This window comes from Equus przewalskii, chromosome 13 (genome assembly GCF_037783145.1).
Source record: "Equus przewalskii isolate Varuska chromosome 13, EquPr2, whole genome shotgun sequence".
Classification (NCBI taxonomy): Eukaryota; Metazoa; Chordata; class Mammalia; order Perissodactyla; family Equidae; genus Equus; species Equus przewalskii.
The window spans coordinates 41,447,556-41,469,502 of NC_091843.1; the positions used below are offsets into that span (position 1 = coordinate 41,447,556).

General features: G+C 52.2%; 1 protein-coding gene across 2 annotated transcripts in view; it reads left to right on the forward strand.

Moving 5' to 3' along the window:
• The window catches only part of FSTL4 (follistatin like 4), a 408,701-nt gene that overhangs the window by 271,684 nt on the left and 115,070 nt on the right, over positions 1-21,947 (forward strand). For both annotated transcript variants that reach the window (XM_070571053.1, XM_070571054.1), the window contains exons 5-6: positions 13,933-14,126; positions 17,555-17,678. In XM_070571053.1, the coding sequence (XP_070427154.1) occupies positions 13,933-14,126; positions 17,555-17,678 (318 nt within the window). The remainder of the gene's footprint in view (positions 1-13,932; positions 14,127-17,554; positions 17,679-21,947) is intronic.

A 21,947-nucleotide genomic window follows, 5' to 3' on the forward strand; every position in this document is an offset into this window, starting at 1 on the left:
GGCCCCACCTGTCCACCCCCAGGTATGCTCCCGGCTGTATACATTCTTCCTGGGAGAATGCTGGAGGGTCCCTGTCACTGCCATCTCTTGTGGGTCCTGAACCCTCTTAAAGCATCTGAATCCATTTTCAAGACAGATAAGGCGATATGGAAGCCATTCTTGGGATCTAAGAATTTAGGAATAAGGAGAGTGAAGAGAGGCCAAGTGATTTCCCAGCATGTGTATCTAGTGAGAGTCAGCGCATCTCAGTGCCCATCCGGCTGCTGCCTCAGCGGTGTTTGGGGAGTGAGCGGAACAGATGTGATTCAGCTGAGCTGTGTCTGGAATAACTCAATTTACCAGAGGAGGGGCTGCTTTCTGAGTGCTCACAGGAGCCACACCCTGGTCTCCTCCTCAGTCCCCATTGCCCACCCTTGCCTGTCTGCCCGGCTCCTCTCATTGCCCGCCTCTGAGGTCTGGACGTGGAGCCAGGCCCACCACAGCCTGCTCATCAGCTCAGACACGTCCTGCCTGGGGTGGACTTTCACAGAGACAAGGGTTCCTGCGCTCCCTCCACAGGCAGCCCGAATTTTGATGAGTTTCCAGTGTGGATAATCCTGGAGTAGCGGTGCTGATGTGGGGAAAGAAAGCCTTCTCGTCCTCCTTGCAGCAGCTCAAGCCCTGGAAACGCTCCAGAACTCTCCCTCAAAGGCTGCTGCTCTCTTTCAGCGTCATTGTGGAGTTTTGTTTTGTTTTGACTTGGGATTTACTGTCAATCATACAAGTCCGAGAAGTTTAGATAAATCTTCACACTTCAGGAAACTTGTGTGAGTCCTCTCAGGTCTAAAAGGCTCTGTTCAGGTGATTCTTCTCTGAAATGCCGTTTCCTGACAAGCCCACGCAATGGCATGAATCCCCGGCTTACAGCAGACCCCGGGATCTGAGACCGTTCTCAGGCAGTTTTCCTCTAATGCATTTCCTTCGAAAATGAGTGTCCCCACAAGCGCAGCAAAGCTTCTGCAGGTAGCACTGCGGAATGCGTTCATGTTCGGGCATTCTTGCCTGGAGACCCTCGTTCAACCGCATTGATTTGCAGTCCACACACCCCTCACACCACGTCTCTGCTTGTTGCCTTTCAAGCCTGGTGGCTCTTTGGCTGGCTTTGGAGCTGAAGGTTACTGGGTCTGAGGAACCACCTTGAGACAACACCGAGGAGAGAAAAATCCCGCAGGCACACCAGGCACTGAGACCCGGCTCAGAATCCTCCCTCACCCCAGGCTCGCTCCTGCCGCCCAGAGTGTCTGTGCCCAGCCAGGGAGTGTCCTGGAAGAACAGACAGGGAGGAGCCCAGTTCTGGAGAAAGGAGGAAGAGGAGTCCTGCCCCGCGCCCTAGGGGTGCTCACGTGGAGCCCCTTTCCTCCCAAGTGGGGCCCACTCGCTCGGAGGTGAAGTTTCTTCCTCAGAGCCCACTGCCAGAGCCTTCCTGGGGCTGGATGGGCTCCAGGGCCCAAGGGCGTAGCTCTGCACCCTCTGCCTCCCTCCATTGGCCTTCGAAGACTGGGCTTGCACACAGGTGTGTGTGTGTACATGGCTTATCCACAGGGCCACACACTCTCAGGTGCACACTCACACTTCACCAGTACACACACTCAGGTGCATTCCCACACTGTTCCCACTGTCTTTTAAAGATCTCAGAACCAAGGAGTGTCCGAAGAAGTAAGGCCACCACCTCATACCCCTTGGAAGGCTCCTATCAATAAATAAGAAAATAATAAATGTTGGCGAAGATGTGGAGAAATGGGAATGCTCATGCACTGTTGGTGGGAATGTAAAGGGTGAGGCCACTATGGAAAATGGTATGGCGGTTCCTCAAAAACTTAAAAATAGAACTACCATCTGATCCAGCAATTCCACTTCTGGGTATTTACCCAAAAGAATTGAAAGCAGGGTCTTGAAGAGAGATTTGTACACCCATGTTCATAGCAACATATTCACAATAGTTCAAACCTGGAAGCAACCCAGTGTCCGTCAACTGAGGAATGGATAAGCAAAATATGGTGTATGTACCATGGAATATTATTCAGCCTTAGAAAGGAGGGGAATTCTGACGCATGCTCCAACATGGGTGAACCTCAAGGACATTTTGTTAAGTGAAATAAGCCAGTCACAAAAAGACAAATACTGGATGATTCCACTTATAAGAGAGATTTAGAGCAGTCAAATTACTCTCATGGAGACAGGAGAATGGTGGTTGCCAGGGGCTGGGAGGCAGAGGGAATGGGGACTGCTGTTTAATGGGTATGGAATTACAGTTTTACAAGATGGAAAGAGTTATGGAGATGGATGGTGGGGATAATTGTACAATATTATGAACTCATTTAATGCAACTGAACTCTACACTTAAAAATGGCTGAGATAGGGACTGGCCCCGCAGCTGAGCGGTTGAGTTTGCGTGCTCTGCTTCAGCGGACTGGGGTTTCACCAGTTCGTATCCTGGGCATGGACATGGCACCACTCATCAGGCCGTGCTGGGGCAGCGTCCCACATAGCATAACCAGAGGCACTCACAACTAGAATATACAACTATGTGCTGGGGGGGTTTGAGGAGAAGAAGAAGACAAAAAGATTGGCAACAGGTGCCAATCTTTAAAAAAAACAAAAACATGGCTAAGATGGTAAATTTTATGTGTATTTTACCACAATAAAAAAAAATCTGGGAAAAAAAAAGAGGAGCACAGACTCCAGTTGTTCACACAGGTCACTCGTCTTTAACCCTATCAGACCCTAAGCCACATTTTCACAGCAAATGTTTCATAAAGCCCCTGTATTATCTTGAAATGAATATGTCTTATCCCAAACTGGGTTATAATGACGAAATATAAGAAAAGTGGTCCACATAAAATATGCCTTTCAGTATGTAAATGTTGGGACACCAGCTCCATACACTGGCTCAGAGCAGCCAGACGTCAGCTGCTACCCGTGGATCCTGTGAACACAGTGCTGCAGACAGAGCCTGCAACAGGCGTGTTATGTTGGCAGTTTGAGCACTCAAGAGACATGTTTTTGGAAGTGTGATTCTCCAAAATGGTGAACAGTTCTTGATAAAGTTGTAAACAAAACTTATAATATGCAGCATAAGCACCTCCTTGGAAAGTCCTTGGCAAGCCCTGGGGGAAAAATACTTTGTATGTAACATTGTGTTAGATTCTAGGCTCAGAGAATAGTAGACGAATCTTTCACTTCCGTGACTGTCCACTGGGATATTTGAAAACTTGTATGAGATGGTAGCCCAGCAAAAGTTTGTTGTGTAGGACTGTGCTACAAATAGCAGGATCCCTAGAGTCCCTGGCCCTGCCCATTAAGTGCCACCAGGGCCCCATCAATCATTGTGAGAACTAAAAACACCCCACTGTGTCTCTGGGTGAGGTCCCCCTCAGCTCAGTGGCCACTGAAGGACCATAGCAGCTCAAAGCTCAAAGCAGCGACATTTCTGGGCATCACTGACACCTGAGGAGCCAAATTTTCACCATCTCAATAGCAGGGCTCTTCCCTTTGGTTAAGAGTTTGGAGGGATGAAGCCCCCCAGGAAGTCTCAGGAAGAAAATCAATGGAATTACAGGAGGTGGGGTGGTGCCCACACTCTCTCCTCCCTCGTCCACTCTGAGGTCCCCATCCAGGGGCTGCCTCTTGCTCCAGCCTACTGCTGCTCCTCTGGGGGTGTCTGAGGGGCGGGGTGGCGAGTGGACAGGGGCCTGAGCTTCTGGAGAGGGCAGTGGAGGAGCCCGAGTCCGTAAGGAATCAGTGTCCTCCTTCCAGAAAGAATTGGTGATTTGTTAGGGAACCTCATTGCGCATGGGTTTCCCACTCACACAAGAGTAAAAACTAAAGTTCTTAACATCAGGAGGGCTTTAGCATTTATTCAAGTTTTCAAACATTACTCTTTCAGTCTGGGGCTACCTGATAGATGTGCCAGTCAACCATAAAAAGTGTATGTGGATCCCTATCCCAGGAATCCAACCAATTTTGCTTTCTGTAATAGGAATAGAAGAGAGGATTGTAAATGTCAAACGGCAGATTATATAGCAACATCAATTGAACCAGGCATTCATGAGCAAATGTACCATTTATCTAACAAAGGTCTGGGTGGTTTTGTTAATTTAAACTACCTGATGCTGGGGCGAAAATTGAGATGATGGTTTGTCCGGGAGTTCAGGTGCAAGTGGGGTGGGCGTAGCCGTGCTGGTACAGCAGGTGGGGAAGGAGGGGTGTGGTCTGCGTGGCGTGTGTGTTGGGCCAAGCAAGGCTACAGGCCATGTGAAGCATTAGATGTGCTGATTCTGTTTGTGGATCCAAAGTGGGCCCTGTACCTTCAACTCAGAACATTCAAAAGAAGCTGGGATGACAAAAAGGACACTCCAGGGAAAAGATCAGAGGCCACTGACCAAAGACAGTGTCTAGCCTGATGCTAGGCTCCCTTAGCAGCCTGGGAGGATGAGGGGCTGCTAATGAATGTGGTGGGCCTGTTACTGGTTCTAGGATTGGGTCTAGTGAGTGGGGAGGGGACCCAGGTGGAGCTCGGAGTGATGGAAGGGGTGGGAGGCAGGCCGGGCACCCCCAAATGGTGGGCAGGCAGCGGCTCACCAGTGCCCTCATGGCCCATGACAGTGTCCAACACGGGTCCCTGTTGGCAGGTTCTCTAAGACAGTAAAGGCACTCACATAGGAGATGCAAAAGCATTGGAACACAGTCAGTAGAGGAGACAGGGCAGAGATGGAGACAAGACAACAGTGTGTGGCTTAGAGCAGACAGAAGCAGCTCCTTGGAGCTGGGCCTTGGCAGAAAAGCGAGATTTGCAGAAAGGGCCTTGCAGAAAGGCCGCCCCTAGGAGCACATCTTCAGGCCGGCTTTCTGGCAGTTGGTGAGAGCAGCCAGTGGCTGCAGCTTCGGCCACGGCCGTGTAAACTCCTCCCCAGCGTTCTTGAGCATGGGCAAGGGTGACCCATCTGCCCAAAGTCACAGGCCCCCGGGGAGAGCCAGCAGGGAGTCACCAGGTGGCTTGATTTTGGGTCCAGCTGTTCGTGTTTGTTTGGGGATTGAGGAGACAGTATCATGTGTGCTCAACAATCTCCTGGAATTTCCAGAATTTTGTGGCTTGGTCAACGCCATCCGTAAAACTACAATATAATAGTGAAAATGTATCCTAAAGATAAACCCATTGGTTTTGGCATTTATTGTTAATTGAATTTTCCCAGAAATGGCAGCAGAAAGATTGTTAATGTTCATGAATTTACATCAAGTTAAACATCTGTTCCTCTTAAGCTAAACTCCAGTAAAGTTACGGCGGCTCATAAATTAGATCGGGGAGTAAAATGCTTCTTGCTCTTTGCACAGCTTAGCGGTTTCAAAATAGATCTCAGAATGACACATTGCAAGCAAGGCCCATGTAACACAGCCACATTCAGCTGTGATGTCGGTGCCAGATGATTAAGCCAAGTGTTTGCTTTGGTGGTAAAGATCACAGCTTTGTCAGGCAGCAATGACGTGACTTACCAGACTGGCTGGGGACAATGTGGAAACCAAGGCTGCTAATGTTTGGGTGGGAGTGGGGAGAGATCCTGTCCATGAGCAGACCCAATAGCAGCCAAGAGGTTGTGGGCACATCCACCTCTCCCTTGGGCCCCTCTGGGGGTTCTCACAGGTGAGGTTCTCAGAATCTGAGCCTAGGGGCTGGGCCACCTTGCAAGGTGGTGGAAGGACTGGAGTCCAGTGGGCGTGGCTTGAGGACACTGCTGGCTGCTGTGTATTTCTGAAGGGATGGTCTGTGTATGGTTTGGGAAAGGAGCTGCTCTCACCCACATGTTGGTGTCTCAGAGCATGGCCCACCAACCCCCGCCCCAGCCCTTCCTTCCTTCCTATCCCCCTGCTCCTTAGCCCAGACCCGTCCCCAAAAGAGCTTGCTCCTGCTAATGGCAGAGGAGTTCCTTCATGATGTCGACTAATCAGGGTCCTGCAGTCCCCTCTCCAGTAAATTTGGGGTTGGTAGGGGACTCCTGTAGTGTAGGCATGCCCCAGTGAGAGAAGTGCCAGCACCCTGAAGGCCATCAGGGGTTGGGGTCTTCCCAGCAGCCTTGGGATTCCCCCCACCTGCCCAGACCCCCACCCCATTTTGCCTGTGTATAAAGCTCTCCCTGAGAGCACAGAAGGTGCCCAGGGTCAGCTTTGTGCTCACTTACGGATCAGAGCCCTGGTATGGGATTGAACCTTTCCCAGAGCTGTGCCATGGCTGAATCCACCCTCAGGCCTCCCTGCCTGGGTTGCTGTGCCAAGCATATGCCCCCCGCCTGGCCTTCTTGCAGTCTCCAGGGCTGTCCTGACCAGCTGTGGCATAATAAGAGGGCAGACCCTTCCTTATCCTCCTCTCCAGAGGCAGTTCCCAAGGAGCTGCATGTGCCCAGAGGTGGCTTGAAGGAGCTGCTTCTGCGCAACCTAGTGTCCGGCAGGGCCACAGCCCTGTGTGACTCACCACCTTGCCACCACCACCCCCAGACTGGCCATGCTGGACTTCACTCTGTGGGGCCACTGTTGCAGGTTTCGGGGTGCCCCTAACTGGGTAAAGTAGGTTTCATGCCCCCTGGTAAGCCTGAGGCAGCTTGAGCCTTGGTGAGCACAGTTTTGTGTACACACTCTGGGGTGCCCCGCCACACCCACATCTCACATACGCATCCCCACCATCCATCAGGAGCTGACAAGATGGGTGACATAGGCCCCCAGCTCCCTCCAGAGTTCCAGACCTTGGTCACTGTGGCTCAGGGCAGCTGAGATTGTCCTCTCCTCAGGGCAGGGCTGCAGCCCCTCTCTAAGCCCAACTGCTGCCGTCTCCACTAAGGATTCCACATTGTCCATCCAGCAGACATTTAATGAGGACCTTCTATATACAGATGCTCGGGCCACATGCTTGGGATGCACCTGCAGCAAGGCAAGTCCCTGGCCTCAAGGGGCTCCAGTGTAAGGGGCAGCCTGATGGTCAGCAGTGGATGAATAGGCACCAGAGGGGGAAGACTGGGCAGAGGGCAGGAGTGGAGCAGGAGGGACCTCTCTAGACAGGGGTTGGCACATTGGAGAGGGAGGCCAAAGGACTTGAGGGAGGAGGAGAGGCACACAGAATCGGCCCCTTTCCAGTCTTCCTCACCACCCTCCTTTCCTAGTACAAGGTGTCTCAGCCTCCCCTCACCTGCCTCCAGGTGCCTTCCATGTCCAGGACCTGGGCCTCCATCCAGGGCCTTGACCGCACGGCCTGTCTCACTCTCAGAATCTGAGCTTCCTGCTGCCTGGGTGGCATCTCCCACCTTGCCCATGTTGTACAACCCCCCCCTTTACTTCACTCTTTGGGGTCCCCTGCCCCATTCACACCTGGGACAGGAAGCTTTGCCTGCCACAGACTGAAGATGGTCCCTTTGAGGACGGGCTAGCGGGAGCACACAGTGTCTCCCTTGCTTCCCTTTGTTTTGCAATAGAAAGTGTTCCTTTGATGGACGTTTAATTCCAGAGGCTGCTACCTGCTTCCTATCTCTCTTTGCTCAAAAAATTAAATGTGGGTGTGCCCGTGTTCCTGCTATAATAATGCCTCTTGGTGTGGAGGGAGTGTGGCTGCAATGGGAGAACATTAGAATCTTCAAAGAGGGACAATTATTGAGGGAACTAGATTAATGAGGTGTCATAACAACTTAGCCAGATCTGCAGCTGACCTTTCTCATGGAGAACGGGCTTGATAAATGTAGTTCATTACCAAGTTCTGACATGAAAATAGGATCACACTCTGGGCTCCTCAGCAGGCTGATCAATATTTTATCTGCCAAAGCAGGCCTGGTCTGGGCACAGCAGGAGCCCTGCACGCACGTGCCGGCGGGAAGCCCGAGGCCAGTGCTGGGGGCTAGCCAAGCCGGCATGGCCGCAGGGAGGGCACTGGGGCTGGCAGGAAGGTGACTGGCCCTTCCAAGGGCCTTTTCGGGATGCTCATCAGTGTCAGGCTGACTGGGACATGAGCCTCCCTCCCTGAGAGGCCCAGAGAGGAAATGTCCACAGGTGGTGGGAAGGGAAGGAAGCAATCTTCTGTTTATCCACAAACTCTGATTTAGTGGCCACCTGTGCCAGGCTTTGGTGAAGGGGACAATGACACATGAGCCATGCCCCAGCTCACTAGGGGCCTAGAGTTCATTTCATCTAGAGAAGCCCTTGGGCCTGACTGACCACTCGGACATGGCAAAGTCCTCTCACATTTCCTTTTACATCATGACCCTGTAAGGTGGGAAGGGGCTAGTATTGCCCTCGTTCTAAGGTAGGAAATGGAGACGGGAAGGGCAGGGCAGAGAAGGCCTTTCCTAGGGTCTCGCAGCCAGTCGAAGGCAGAGCCAGACAGTCTCCTGACTCCCCATCCAGTGCTCCATCCAGTCTTGCAATGATTGTCATCACTGGAGTTGGTATCAGCTAGACACAGCAGCCCATGAGGAAATCCGTCTCTACCTTAGGACCCCAGGCAAGGTTGCTACAGGGGGGTCCTGTCACCCTGGCTTCTTTGTGAGACAGTCTGCCCTGGAGCCACAGGACTTGGTTCTCAACCATATTCACTAATTAATTCATTCAACAAGATTTTAACACTGTAATGCTGCATGTGTAACTGTCCAGTCCAGTCCCACCTGCTTGGAGCTTGCAGTCCCACAGAGGGGATGTAGCAGATGCTGATAATACCCCATCCCAACTGCCTCAGTCAACTGCAGAGGTTATGTGCAGCTTTGGTGGACAATTCCCCATAACACTCGCCAATAGCATCCAACCTCAGGTAGCTGTATCTTCGGCCTCAGGAGTGTGCTGGGTCCTCATCTGGTGAGTCCAGAAGCGCTGGATGACAGGGGAAGTGGGGCTTAACGCTTCCAGGAGCAACACGCAGCCAAGGAGGGATGAAATTTGGTGGAAGAGTGACTAGCTCCCTCTTGTGCAGTGATTCTGAGGCGCACTTGACACAGTCTCTCCCAGGTCCCGTGGGACCCAGCACCAGTCCCCACAGTGGCAACCCACCCTTTGTTGGCTTTCCCCTCCCCAGGCTCACTCCCCTCTTCCCCACACTTCTTGGGATCATCTCCAAGTATACCACTCACCTTAGATCCTTGTCTTGGGGCTTCTTTGCAGGAGCCCAAACTAAGACAGACGACAAGCCTCACACAAAAAGCATTGGGTACCAGGCAGAGTGAGAAGATGGAGGGAGGGAAGTGGTTCTGTGTGTGAGGGGGAGGGGGCGGAGCTGGGCCCCAAAGAAAGGGGAAAGGAGCGGAGGGAGAAAGCATTTGAGAGGGGGCCCCCACAGGCTGTGCCTGCTGCAGTCAGAGCACAGGAAGCTTACAGGTCTGGAGGGGACTTCCCTGGACTCTCGAGGCCTCGTCATAAGGCTCTATGGTCACTAAAAAGACAAAACGATCCCCTTATTTATGATGACACAAATTTTCTTTACCTGGAAACCACCAAGACACAGAGGAAACGCTTAAATGACTTTCCAAGTGTGTGGGTAGAAACCTCTGCAATATAAATTATGTTAGTCCTGCCCAGTCATGCAGCAGGTCCCTACAGGTCTCAAACTGGCAGCCCCTGGTGAGCTTCCACATCTGATACAAGCATCCTCCTCTCCAGAGTCCTCTCAGATGTCCCACCATCCATGGATCAGTTGGTGAGGAAGCCTGACTGTACTCCGGGCTAGGCCACAGAGGCCCTGGCAATGGGAGCAGGCCCTGGTTCAGGGCTCCCAGGAAACGTTGGCCATTGCCATTCTCACCATCATCATGGTCAGCCCCCCAGGTGCACTAGGAAACAGTGTTGTGGTCCCCAAGGTTCTGCCATACCCCCTCCAGGGAGCTTCCCTTCAAAGGGTCCTGGGTCCCTCCCTGGGACCCAGGCCTGCCCCAAGCAGGGGCTGAGCACAGAGAGTCATGAAGCTGGGGGAGGCTAGTTTAGATCCCGAGATGTTTCAGCCGTGGCCAAGATGAAGTGAAGAGTAAGCTTGTGGAGATTTGGGTGGAGAGCATTCCAGATGGAGGGAGCAGTAAATGCTACCACCTGGGCAAGAGCATGCTCTAGTGGCCAGTGCTGCTGAGGTTGTTTCTCCCTCCACACCCCACCTTGCTGGCTGATGAGAGGGGACCCAACCCTTGGGTATGAACCTCTCTGCCCAAATTGAATAAGGGAAGGAGGAAGACAGGAATCAGAGCCTGTGTGGGCCAGGCCTCAGGGCCCCCATGCGGCACACAAGGCCAGCCACAGGCTCAGCTCATTTGGCTCATGGGATCAGCACCACCTGTGCAGAGGGCCTGGCTTGACCTTGAGCCAGCCTCTGGGACGGGGATTATGGGTGAAATTTTCTTTCTTTATACTCATTTGCACTTTCTGAGTGTTTTCCAGTGGACATGTATCTCTTTCATAAGACAAAGGTTTAAAGCTGGCAGCAGGGTGAGATGCCTTTAGCTGAAGACAGGGTCTGGCAGATTCACAAAGGCCCACAGTTCCCCTCGGAGAGCCATGCCTGTGTGACCCCACGGTGGAACCAGGGCGTCGTGAATGAAAAAGTTAAACTGGGACTTGGGAAACTGCCACTTTTACATGCCTTGCTAGGAAGCTGTGCATCCTGGAAACCAGGGCCTCCTCAGGGGAAGCTTTTGCGGGGGCCGTCCTGACTGGAGATGAAGGATGGAGGGCTTCCCAGTGAGAGAGTCTGGACTTTGGAATCTAAAGTGACCATCTCCACAAGTACGGAAATGCCACCATTAGGGTGTCTTTCCTCTGGTGCTCGTGACCCTCCAGAGCTACAGGGACACTAGAGGAGCTCAGTAATATGGGCCAGTGGTTTAAGTGAGACTGAGACTCATGTAAAACACAACTGCTCCTGAGATAAAGAAGGATTTAAGTTTCTCTTGCAGGAGCCCCTCGATTCATCTCAGGACCCTGTGCCCAGCATAGGTCGGGCACCGTGAGGGCTACAGTGAAGGAAAGGAGGACAGAGGAAGTTTTGCACAGTGTGATCTGCAGAGCCTGGCATCCTGTTCCAGCATCCACACTTCCCTCCAGCCTTGTCTTGTTCCCCTCTCCCCCACACACTCGGGCTCAGCCACACCAGCTTCCTCAGGTCTCTAGACACACTGTACAGCTTTGCTCCTGCACATGCAATCCCTGCTGCCTGGCATATCTTCCCTCTGCCTCCTTCTCCCACAGACTCCCCCATCCTGCAGTTCTCATCCTGAACATCCCTCCCTTGGGGAGACTTCCTTCACCCTGGCCTCGTTAGACCCCCTCTATGGACACCATTGATGCCCAAGACTGGAAGCTCCATCGTATCCTCAGCATGCCACCCAGCATCTGGCACAGAGTTTGTAAGGAAATGCTGGTAAAAGCATGGGAGGGGCGTGTCTGGTGTGGGCCCTAGCAGGGGCAAGACCCTGGAGCCTGGGGGCACCCACCCGTCTCCCCCAAGTTGATTTCTACACATGTGCGTACCTTCCTGACCAGGAGGTGTGTGCCTTGCAGTTGCCAGGGTGGAGAAGCCTGTGAACTCACCATGAACTGTGGGGATGTGATGGGAGGGGCAGAGCCTGGGGAGGTTTCTGCGGCCCACCGAGCAGGACCCACTTCGATAGGTTCCCTAGCCTGCCCGTGTGGGAGGTGTTGACTAGCTGCGGACCCCTGGCCCAGGGCAGCAAGAAGCTCAGAGGATATCTGTGGACCTCCAAGCTCTGTAAGGAAGATTGGGGGGTTGGGGGGACCACCGAGGATGAGACCTCTCTTCTCACCCTATTCAGCCTGGCCCGTCTTTCAGGTGGCCTTGCTGTGGCATGTTCTTAGGAACCTGATCGTAACTAGCATTTCTGAGTTGAGCTTCCTATCGACCCCATATCTATCCGCTGTACACACCACTTCCCAGCATCTGGGCTTGAATGCCTGTCCCCAGGAGAGCCTGATGGGCCCCTCCAGGACAGGTCCCTGCAGCTCCTCCACACAGAGACTTCCATCACCACAAACACCAGAGCTATCTCCACTGGTCTACCGCATTCAACTTCTGTCCATTTGCCAGGACTAGTTTCACCCTGTTGGGAGCTGAGGGGCAAGATTTGGGCAAAACTATTCTTCTCCTTTCCCAAAACTGGCCTTTATCCAGGCCCAGGAAGAGAAACCCAGTGGGCTGCCACATGGTCCCCTGGGTGGGAGTGGTTTTGTGGTGGGACAAGGCCACTGTTTTCAAACCTGCACAGCTATACGGACTTGAGAATACGGTTTACCAACGGGTGGCCCTAAGAGCTCCTGGGAATGGGTATCCTCCCAGGGCAAGGAGGGACGCTATCACGGTTAGGGGGTGAGAGAGCCATTCCGTCAGAGCACGGAGACTCCCAGAGAGCAAATAGATTTGATTATATTGAACACAGCAATTGATTTTTTTCTAAATAAACATGCAGGAGGAAACGGTAACGGGCATCTGTTTCTGACAAGAATCAATTGACCCCAAATTGGAAGAAAATCTGGAAACACAAACAAGCACAAGAGAAAGTGATCGGGCCATCCAGGCTTATCTAGTGAGGGAGGGAGGGCAGGAGACAGACAGACAGACAGACAGACAGACTTCCTTCCCCATCAGCCCTTTCCTCACCAAGAAGCTTCCTTGTTTGTTGCTCTTCAGCAAACGTGGTCCCGATAATGATAAGGGGAGAGTAGCTACCATTTTATGAGCCCTTACTCGGTGCCAAGCCAGTGCTAAGCCTTGTATGTGCATTTCTTATCTGATCCTCCCAACAGCCTTGTGGGAGGCACAGCTCTCCCACTTCACAGATGAAATCACTGAGGCTCCTTGTCCAAGGTACACTTCAGGCAGCAGCAGAGCTGGGACTCAAACCCAGAGGACTCTGGAACCAGTGCTCTCCAGCACTGCTTTGTGTTGAGTCTCCAACCCTGAGCTACTACCTGGTGCCCTAAACTGGCCTTAGAATTAAGGGGAGGAGCATCAGGCCCCAGACAGTCCATCCCCAGCGGTGCATAGGCCTTCCACCTGGAATGGATGGTGAGAAGCCTGTGCCCGGACTCCAGGACTCAGCAGAGCCAGGTGCCAGAAGTACTGCATCCCGAGGGGGTGGGGATGTGGGGCTGGAGGGGCTGTCCTGCTCTGCTAATAGCCCCGCAGCCTCAGTTTATAGGCTGAGCCCTGTATGGGGTTCGTCCTAGTGGCCTGTCACCAGCAAGATAAACTATGTCATGTCGCAGTGCATCACAGGCCTCATTTGCCAGAACACTGTGTGGTTCTGATGCTGTTCGGCAAGCACGCCTGTGATGAAAGGCCTGAGAGTAATGGGCTGTGTGCTTCGGCTTTAATTCCATAAAGCTTCCTTGTGTTTCTTGGTCACAGACTTGTGTACCCATGTTTGTTTTGAAGTAATCCAGCTCGGGGAGTGTACCTAATTAACTAAAGCAGGGCTTATTAGTCCTGTTAACTAAAACTCCCTAATCTATAAGGCCAAGTATTCAAAAGCAGTCTCTAAGGTAGGATTAAGGCAAAAACGAGCTCTTACAAAGTGGAATTGGGGCCGGCTTTCCTAAAGCCTCTGTGGGGCCACAGCTGTGCGTTCCCCTAGATGAACTCCCCCATTCCATCCGGCAATCACTCTGTGTCTGGCAGGTAGTAGGAGCTCAGGAAACACCTGTGGGATGAACAGGCCCCCTCCAGCATCTGCGTCATGCGCAGCATGTGTCCAGTGCTTAGTAAATGTTGATAGGATGGGTTGGTGGGCAGACAGACAAACAGGTCCAGTCCACTCCAGTTGCCCCCTGCACTGCAGAGTAAATGCCCAGTAACCCTGTATGAACAGGATGGATGACTGTTCTCTCAAGACCAAGGGAGGAGTCTTGCTGCCATAACCTCATCTCCTCTTCCAGGTGACCCGTGCACCATGGCCGACTACGCCCGCCTGAAGAATGTCCTTCTGGCGATCCAGACCCGCCTGCAGCCACCCCAAGAAGGGGACAGCAGACAAGACCCTGCCTCCCAGAAGCGCCTCCTGGTGGAATCTCTGTTTAAGGACTTGGACGCAGATGGCAACGGCCACCTCAGCAGCAATGAACTGGCTCAGGTGGGTATTACGGAGGAATCTGGTTTCCCATTCAGCACGGAACCGGGGAGGTGCACGTGAGGAGAGTCCTTTGTAACAGGACACCAAGGAGGCCTCTCTCCTGCAAGAGAAACTCTTCTCCCGGGGAACCGGAGAGCTCATGCTCAATGCCTCCGAGAATATCTTACAAACGAAACAATGTCAGTGTCTTTTCCCCACCAGCCACCTTCAGCCAATATTTACAAACAAGCTTTGAAGCATCTCAGCTAGCTGGCAAACACACGCTTCAAAGGGGCTGGTCTCTGATGTTTTCATTAGGAAATACATCTTTTCTTCCTTGAGTCCGTTACTTTCCTGAGCAGGAAGGTGAAAAGGAAACAGGTTTGGTTTCCACCAAATATTGGGGCTGTGACCTGGGTGTCCCCGAGTCCTCTCCCCTAGGATCTCGCCATTCTTTAGTATCCAGATATCAACAACCCAAACCCCAGCCTGCTTGCTTGCAGGAAGCCTTGCATCCGGACCCAGACACTGCTCTTCTGCTGGGAAATCACTCGGATTGGGCCCTGTGGTTTGCTTCCCTCTCCAAACACAGCACCCGTGTCCCTTTGTCCAGCTCCGAGGTGATGTGAGGGCAGTTAGTGTCTACAGCAGAAAAAGCGAGGAAGGAGCAACCCGGGGCACCAGCCACTGCCAGCTGCAGGGAGGGCCTATAGGGTCCTGTGGCAGAAAGGCAGGCTGGGTGGGCCGGAAGGGCCTGCATTCCTGCTCCTGCTCTGCTCATTTGCCTCGACAGGCCTGGGGCCCTGGAGCCACACCAGGAAGGTGCAAAGATAGGCAAGGTGGGCCAGATCAGCCTCCCCAGGCCGGCTGGTGGGGCGGGGGAAGCTCCTCCTGGAGACCACAGAGTGCCCACCGAGAGGACAGTAACAAGAATGAGTCCCCAAGTTTGATGCCACTTTAAAAGAAATCCTTCACGTCACACAGTGACCTTACCAAGGCTAGGCCAAGTCACTGGGAAGGACTGGGCTGGGGAGTGCCCTAGCATTTATTGAGCACCCACTGTGTGCTTGGCACTAAGCAAGGCCCTTTACCTATGATGCAACAAACACTACTAACATGCAGTAGAGGCGCTGAGAATGTAGGCTTTACGGTCAAACGGCCTGAGCTCCAGTCTCGCCTCCAGCATTTACTAGCTAGTGTCTTGAGAAAAAGCCTCTCCTCTCTGTGCCTCCTTTTCTTGTCTGTGAACCTCACCAGGTAATCAGGAGGGTTAAATGAGCTAACACATGTGAAGTACTCGGCACAGTGTCTGGCACATAGTGCATGCCAACAGGTGACAGTGGTCAGTATGGTTGTCATCATCATCGTCTTCATTGTTATTTCCTCCTTAAACTTCCAGCCATCCTCTGCTGTGAAGTAGGTACCACTGTGATCCCCACTCCACAGATATTTTTAGATGAGGAAACCAAAGCTCCAGGAAATCAAGCAATTGGCCTGAGTTGGTGGAGCTAAAACGAAACCCAGGCGGCCAGATGTGTGTCACCTGCTCTCCTCCCAGTAAGGGGTCTCCCTGGGGGAGAACAGCTCCCACCAGGAGGTTCCAGCTGGTCCTCTCAAGGTCTGTGGGGCCAGCAAGTGCCCACAAAACCCAAGTATGGAGCAGTCACTGGAGGCTTTGTCATGCAGGGTCCCCCTCTCAAGGCCCTCTGCTTCAGCCAGTGCAGAGCCTGCTTCCAGGCAGCACACTGGGAACCACAGAGCCTAAGGCACTTGCAGACTCCACTCTGCACACCCACACCTGGGCAACATGTGCAAGTCCATGCAGGGCCTGCATGCCAGGTGGCCTGGTGCCCACAACCTCTCAGGCACACACCATGCCAGCCATGCCAGCCAGCCTGTCACCACCTCCATCAGCACTTGGCCCCCAGCAATGGCTAAGACCCCCAGAGGCAGGGGCAGGGACCCACAGATGACCTGAGGTGCTCTGGGAAAAGCCTAGGTCCTGTTAGTGACAGTTACCTACAGGAAGAGCCATCTGGCGATTCCCCGCGCTACAGGCTGTGCAGGCAATGCCCTGTGCAGGCAGCGCCCTGGGCAGGCGGCTCTGGCTTGCCCTGGACAGAGGCAGCTGTGGGCTCTTGGCATCCCAGCCCCGCGTGGCTCCCAGGTGACTGCCAAGTAAACAGAACCTTCCTGGGCATGTTGCTCTAACCTGGCAGAGACATGCCCTGTGGCACCTGAAGCCATTAACAGGCGTGGTAATTGGACTATGATTTCCTCTTTAAAATTTAATGTATTTAAAATCCATTTCATAAACCTGCCAAGCAGAGCCCAGCTAATGTGGGCCTTTCCTTGACACTGAATCAAATGCGTTGGGGAAAAACTTGGTCATATGAAAAGTTAATCAATTTCCGATGCAGAAATGGACAAAGGGAAATTTACGTCTTTGGGAGATTGATTTCGGGCGTTCTGGTTGATCTCCCTTTTATCGAACACTCTCACTTGCCGGGTGAAGGGTCATTTTTTTAACATTATCACATTAAATTGCCTTTAATATAGCAGGCCAAGCTGAGACTGTTAAATAAAGAGAAAATGCCTCTGTCTCCCTTAAAACAAAATGAAATTATTTCCTCTCTCCTGAGATTTTATTCTGATCATTTTCCTGGCAAGACTCTAGTTCCAGATGCACCACCAGCCTCTGGCTCCAGCTGAGTGAGGGCGCCTGGAATTTCTATCCTTAGTCACCTCGTGGCATGTGGCTGGTCATGTTGGGGAGGCCTCTGTGCCCTGCGGCCCAAGCCACGTCCAGGAAGGAGTTCACAAGGGCCCACCCATGGGCCCTGTGCCAGAATCCCAAGAGCAAACATTTGTGTCCCTGGCAGGACAGGGCAGGCAGAGATGGGGCCTCGGGCCTATGTCAGTAGAACAGCGGCTGCCCCTTTCTGGGGTGCTGTGCTGCAGCTAGGAGGAGCTGCCCAGAGATTGCTAAGAGGTGGTGGAGGGTGGGGAGGGACACACTGGTGGAGCAACGACCTTCCAGCTCTCCACAGCTGGGAGCCAGGAAACCTCAGCTCCCATGCTGAGTTCAGCCACTGTTTGCTGGGTTTATCTCATCAGGTCCATTCTCTTATCTGTTTCTGCATCTATAGCATGAAAGGATGGACTGGTAGCCTCAAGGACCCTTCCCTTCCCGTCTGGGGTCTGTCCGCCCAGACTGAACACTAATCCCAACTCTGCCCCAACCACTGTGTGATCTTGGGAGAGTCCCCTGCCCTCTCTGAGCCTCAGTTTTCTCATCTATAAAATGAGAGGCTCAGACAAGACAAAAACAAAGCTTCAGGTGCTGGAGTCCTCCCCCTCCCTCAGGCAGTGGCACAGCCTGAGCCGTTTCCCAGCAATGCCCACAGCTCTGAACTCGCTCTGACTCTGGCCCTGTTGCCTGCCCGCAGCACGTGCTGAAGGAGCAGGACCTGGAGGAGGACTTCTTGGGGTGCTCACCGGGTGACCTCCTCCGGTTTGATGACTACAACAAGGACGGCTCCCTGACCCTCCATGAGTTCTACACAGCCTTCCGTAAGTCAGGCCCCAGTGGGCAAATGGGATTGTTTCCACAGGCATTCCTGCACCAAAATGATGTCAAGGCTCTGGAGTCTGTATTTAGTCGTGTCCAAGATTGGCTTCTTTTATAGGTGAAAGCAGTTGAATTTGTTTTGCCACAAGCCTGAGCTTTAAGGGTGGGGAGAGGGACGCTGGCTCTGTTCCTTTTGGATAAAGGCTCTTTTCACTGTCGTTAGAGGAACCCAGGACTGCGATTTAAGTGTGGCTGGGAGGGCACTGCGGGACCCCCCTGGGGGATTCTCTAACTGCACATGGAGGGAGCAGATTTAGGGGTATCCCCAGGCTGTGGCCTGGCCCCATTGGGAATCCCTGCCTGGAGGCAAATCCTGCAGGAGGGTTCTGGAGACTCGGCCAGCAGGAGAGGGACGATGGAGAGTGAAGGTCCAGGTTGAAGAGAGGCGGGGAATCCCTGGAGAACAGAAGGGAGATGGTCTGTGTGAGAAGAGAGGAAGTGCTGGGAGTGGACCTTCTGGGGCATCACGGTGCCTATCGCAAGTGGGTAGGATGAGCCAAGGACCTGTGTCTTTCCTTGAGGGGCTCCTCCAAGAGATTAGCTCGTGTCAACCGTAGATGGAGCTGGGACAGGGCTTCCAAAAGATGCGAGATGCGAGAACGAGCCCCAGAAGGCTCCAGACAGAGGTCAGCAGCGAGGAGAGGGAAAAGCAGTGCTGAGCACAAACTTGAGACAAGAGGGACCATTCTTGGCCCCAAGAGATGAAGCCCCTTTATGTCAGACAGCATTCAGGCTCTGCTTAAAGCAGGTAACGTATGCACCCTGTGTGAAGCTCCCAGCTCCTAACTGCAGGCCCTGGAATTTGGAAAGTAGGTGAGAGACTCCCAGGCTGCACTAGTACCCTGAGCCACAGACCCCGGCATCTACACCCCCAACGCCAACCGCTACCTGGAGTTCTGTTTTTCAGAAAGGTACTCCTGCTTCCTGTTGACATCTCTTTGTGCTGCTGTTATTACATTCACAAGGCCTGAGAAGGAGCCCTTGTGATTCGTTGGCAAGAAGGACTCTTGTGGCAGGTAGAAGAGGTGCTTGCGAATAAGAGGAGAGAAACGAGTGTGATTCCTCCCTGTGGGAAATGCCCGTGAGCTTGACGCAAGCAGTGCCTTTCCAGTTCATGGCATCCTTATTGCCAAGGACCAAAGCCCAACCCCCAGTTACAGGGCCCTGCTTGATATCCCACGATGCGGTTCGGTTCCCCATCCTCCTCCTCCCTGCTCACTATTAAAACGCCTGTCTACGTGGAGTAGTTCATCATAAGGTGTGAACGTCTGGAGGGCTTAACCTGCATGTGGATGGTGTTTGCTTTGTGGATCAAGGAGCTTATTCCATGCAATAAATCTCTAAGAACCCAGCAACTCCATAGACCTAGCTCATGAGAGCCGATGGTTAGATCTTCAGGACTTTCACAAAGCAAATAATTGTATAGTTGGTAGCTTCAAATCAGCGGTAGTGGGAGTATTTACACCATGGAAATTTACACCATACAAATGCTACAAAAGCAGAGGAGAGGTGCTTTCTTCCTCTGGAGAGCCAGTTGTTAAGCACTGACCTGCACACACTGGACAAGACCCTCCCTCCTGTCCTCAGCGTCCACCTCCTGCAGTATCCTCTCCCTCCACCTTCCCCCAAACCGAGACCCCCGATGATTCCAATCCCACAGACATGAACAAGAAGAGTAGATGTCAGGGCAGATGGCCAAGAGAGCTGCCCTACCCATTGGGGAAAGCAGCAGCGTGTGTCCTGGGGACAGTTCTGAGATATTCCCAGCAATGCTTTCTGTGCTCAGGCCCCTCTGCAAAAGGCACTATGAAGGAAAAGGTGGGTACATTTTAAGAGTCAGGGGCCAAGGCTGGCCTTCAGGAATTTGGGGTATACACCAGTCACCACCACTCAGATGTCCCACGGTGGCATCGTTAAGCAGAGAATGGCACTGCTCAGGCACCATCCTGGTACCCGGTACTGCAGAAGCCTCTGCTTCCTGAGCTCTGTTCCTAGGAATCAGTCTGGGGCTGAACAGGAGACTGTTGGCTTTACTCTTGAGGAGGTGGAAGCATCCCTGTTGCCCCCGATGAAAGAGAAGGCCACCTGGCCTCCCTAACAAGGGTCATTATAAACCTGAGCTGCCCTTGGGAAAGAAGGGACATCGTCACCTCACCTCCAGCCATGTATCGATAGAGAGCAATGTGGATTATTCGTCCTTGATCCCTGGATTATTGTTTGAAAAGCTTTATAATCATCATTTTTAAAGCAAATTAGGTTCTACTGTCGCCTTGGACTTCTTTTGAACCAGACAGCCAAACCATTCATCACAGCCCTACCCAAATAATAAATATGCAATAAAATGTAAACTCGCAGCCATGAAGAAAGCCACAGAATGAGTTAATCCGCTATAAAGACTTGACATGTGGCCACCAGGAGCACACGGGGATCAATGGTTTTTTAAAGTCATGGGAACTCTACATTCACATAGCTCTGGGAATGGATTTATGGTTCAGTGAATGTTAAATAGGTAATTGAAATGAGACTTATAGGTACAACTTATTACCCAGAAATCAATGGGCATTAAAGAAATCTCACTAAAACTCAGAAAGTAATATCTCAAATGTTTCAGCAACAACATTTTGGATTTAATTTTAAATACTGGAGCTGATGGGCTAGCAGAGGTTGAGACTTTAAAATTGTATTTTCTAGTCTACTTTGCCAGGTCCTTGGGTACTAGGCAGGGCAGAGTTTGTGGGGTGACTCCTGGCATGGGCTCGGTCGCTCTATTAAAGGATGTGTTTGGAGGCCTTTTTCCTGGACAGGTGGGTTGTATTTACAAGTTCATGGTGTTGGGGGGTCTCCCCTAAATGATGTCTTCTCATGCAGCTGGCCTAGCCCAGGCTGGGCCACTCTTTGCCATTGTCTGCAGGTGGCTGACACCAGTGCCAAGAATCCCATGGCTGGGGGCTGCCATACTCAGCTTAGGTGGTTCACAGTGGGGCTGCACCCTCCTTCTGGCTCTGCAGAACAGGTGGCCCCTCCCAAGAGAGGAGGGCAGAGGCCAGGTCCCTTAGCCATGGCAGGCAGTTCAGTCTCTTTCTCTCAGATGGCGCTACGGCTCTCATCACCCATCTCTGTGCAGTGACAGGAGTGAAACATAAGGGTGGCCTCCCTCTCTTCCTCCATTCCATTCCTTCTTCCATTCCTCTCTTCAGGTTGCTTTGGCTTTCCCTATCACAGGCTGAAGTTGGAACTAAAGACCCCTCAGCACGTGCCCTCGACCCTTCCCTCCTCCCCAAACCAGCTGCAGGACCACCAGTCCCTGCTGTGAGGCAGAGACCCAGGCTCCATGGTCACTGGGGAGCAAGATGCTTACCAGCCCTGTCTGTTCCTCATGATAAATTAATCTAAAAGTTGCTCATTTAAAAAGCTTTTCAATAATGCATGTTTTTGCACTTTTCTGAATGCTTGGGTTGGGATTATGGGAAAAACATGTTGCTTAAAGGAGGATTTTTCTCTCACTTTAAATTCATTATAAGTTTCTTCTGTGTTTTAGAAAGACACCTGTCCTTTTAATTAATCCTGTGAGAGCAATGTGTTGGATGCAAAGGAAGGGTTGAGCACCTAGCAGTGCAGGATAAAGGGCTTCCCATGTTAATGTTCCGGGATCACAATGCATAGTGTCCAGGAGGAGAACCCGTGTCAGGAGGACCACAAGGAGCTGGCTGTGCGGGAGTCAGATGCCCTCCCTTAGCTCTAGTCAAGCAGAAAGGAAAACAGTGATGTAATTTGCTTATTGCAATACCTCTGTATCCAGGGCAACTCTGTGAAACAGATGAGATGGTCACTGGTGAATTTACAGCTGTTTTTCTGCCATTGTTGCTGCAAAATGAAAGGATGTTGCAGCTTCACTTCACACATCATTATCCTCTGGAAGGGATAACGGCAGGCACAGGCCAAACACCGTGCCAGACACCGTGCCAGACGCATTGTCTTAGTCAGTTTTCATAGCCCTGCGGTGATGAGCAGGATGGCAAAATAAAACAACGGGAAGCTTCCCTCCCCCGAATCAATCTGGCTTTTTATCCGTGTGGGTGAGTTCAGACAAGGAGTTTAGATGGCGAGGGTACCACTTTATCCCACTCCATTTGCTTACTGGGTTTGGGATCATGAGTAACAAAATTTCAGATAGCATGGGGTTTATCAAAAATTTTATCTGAATCTATTTG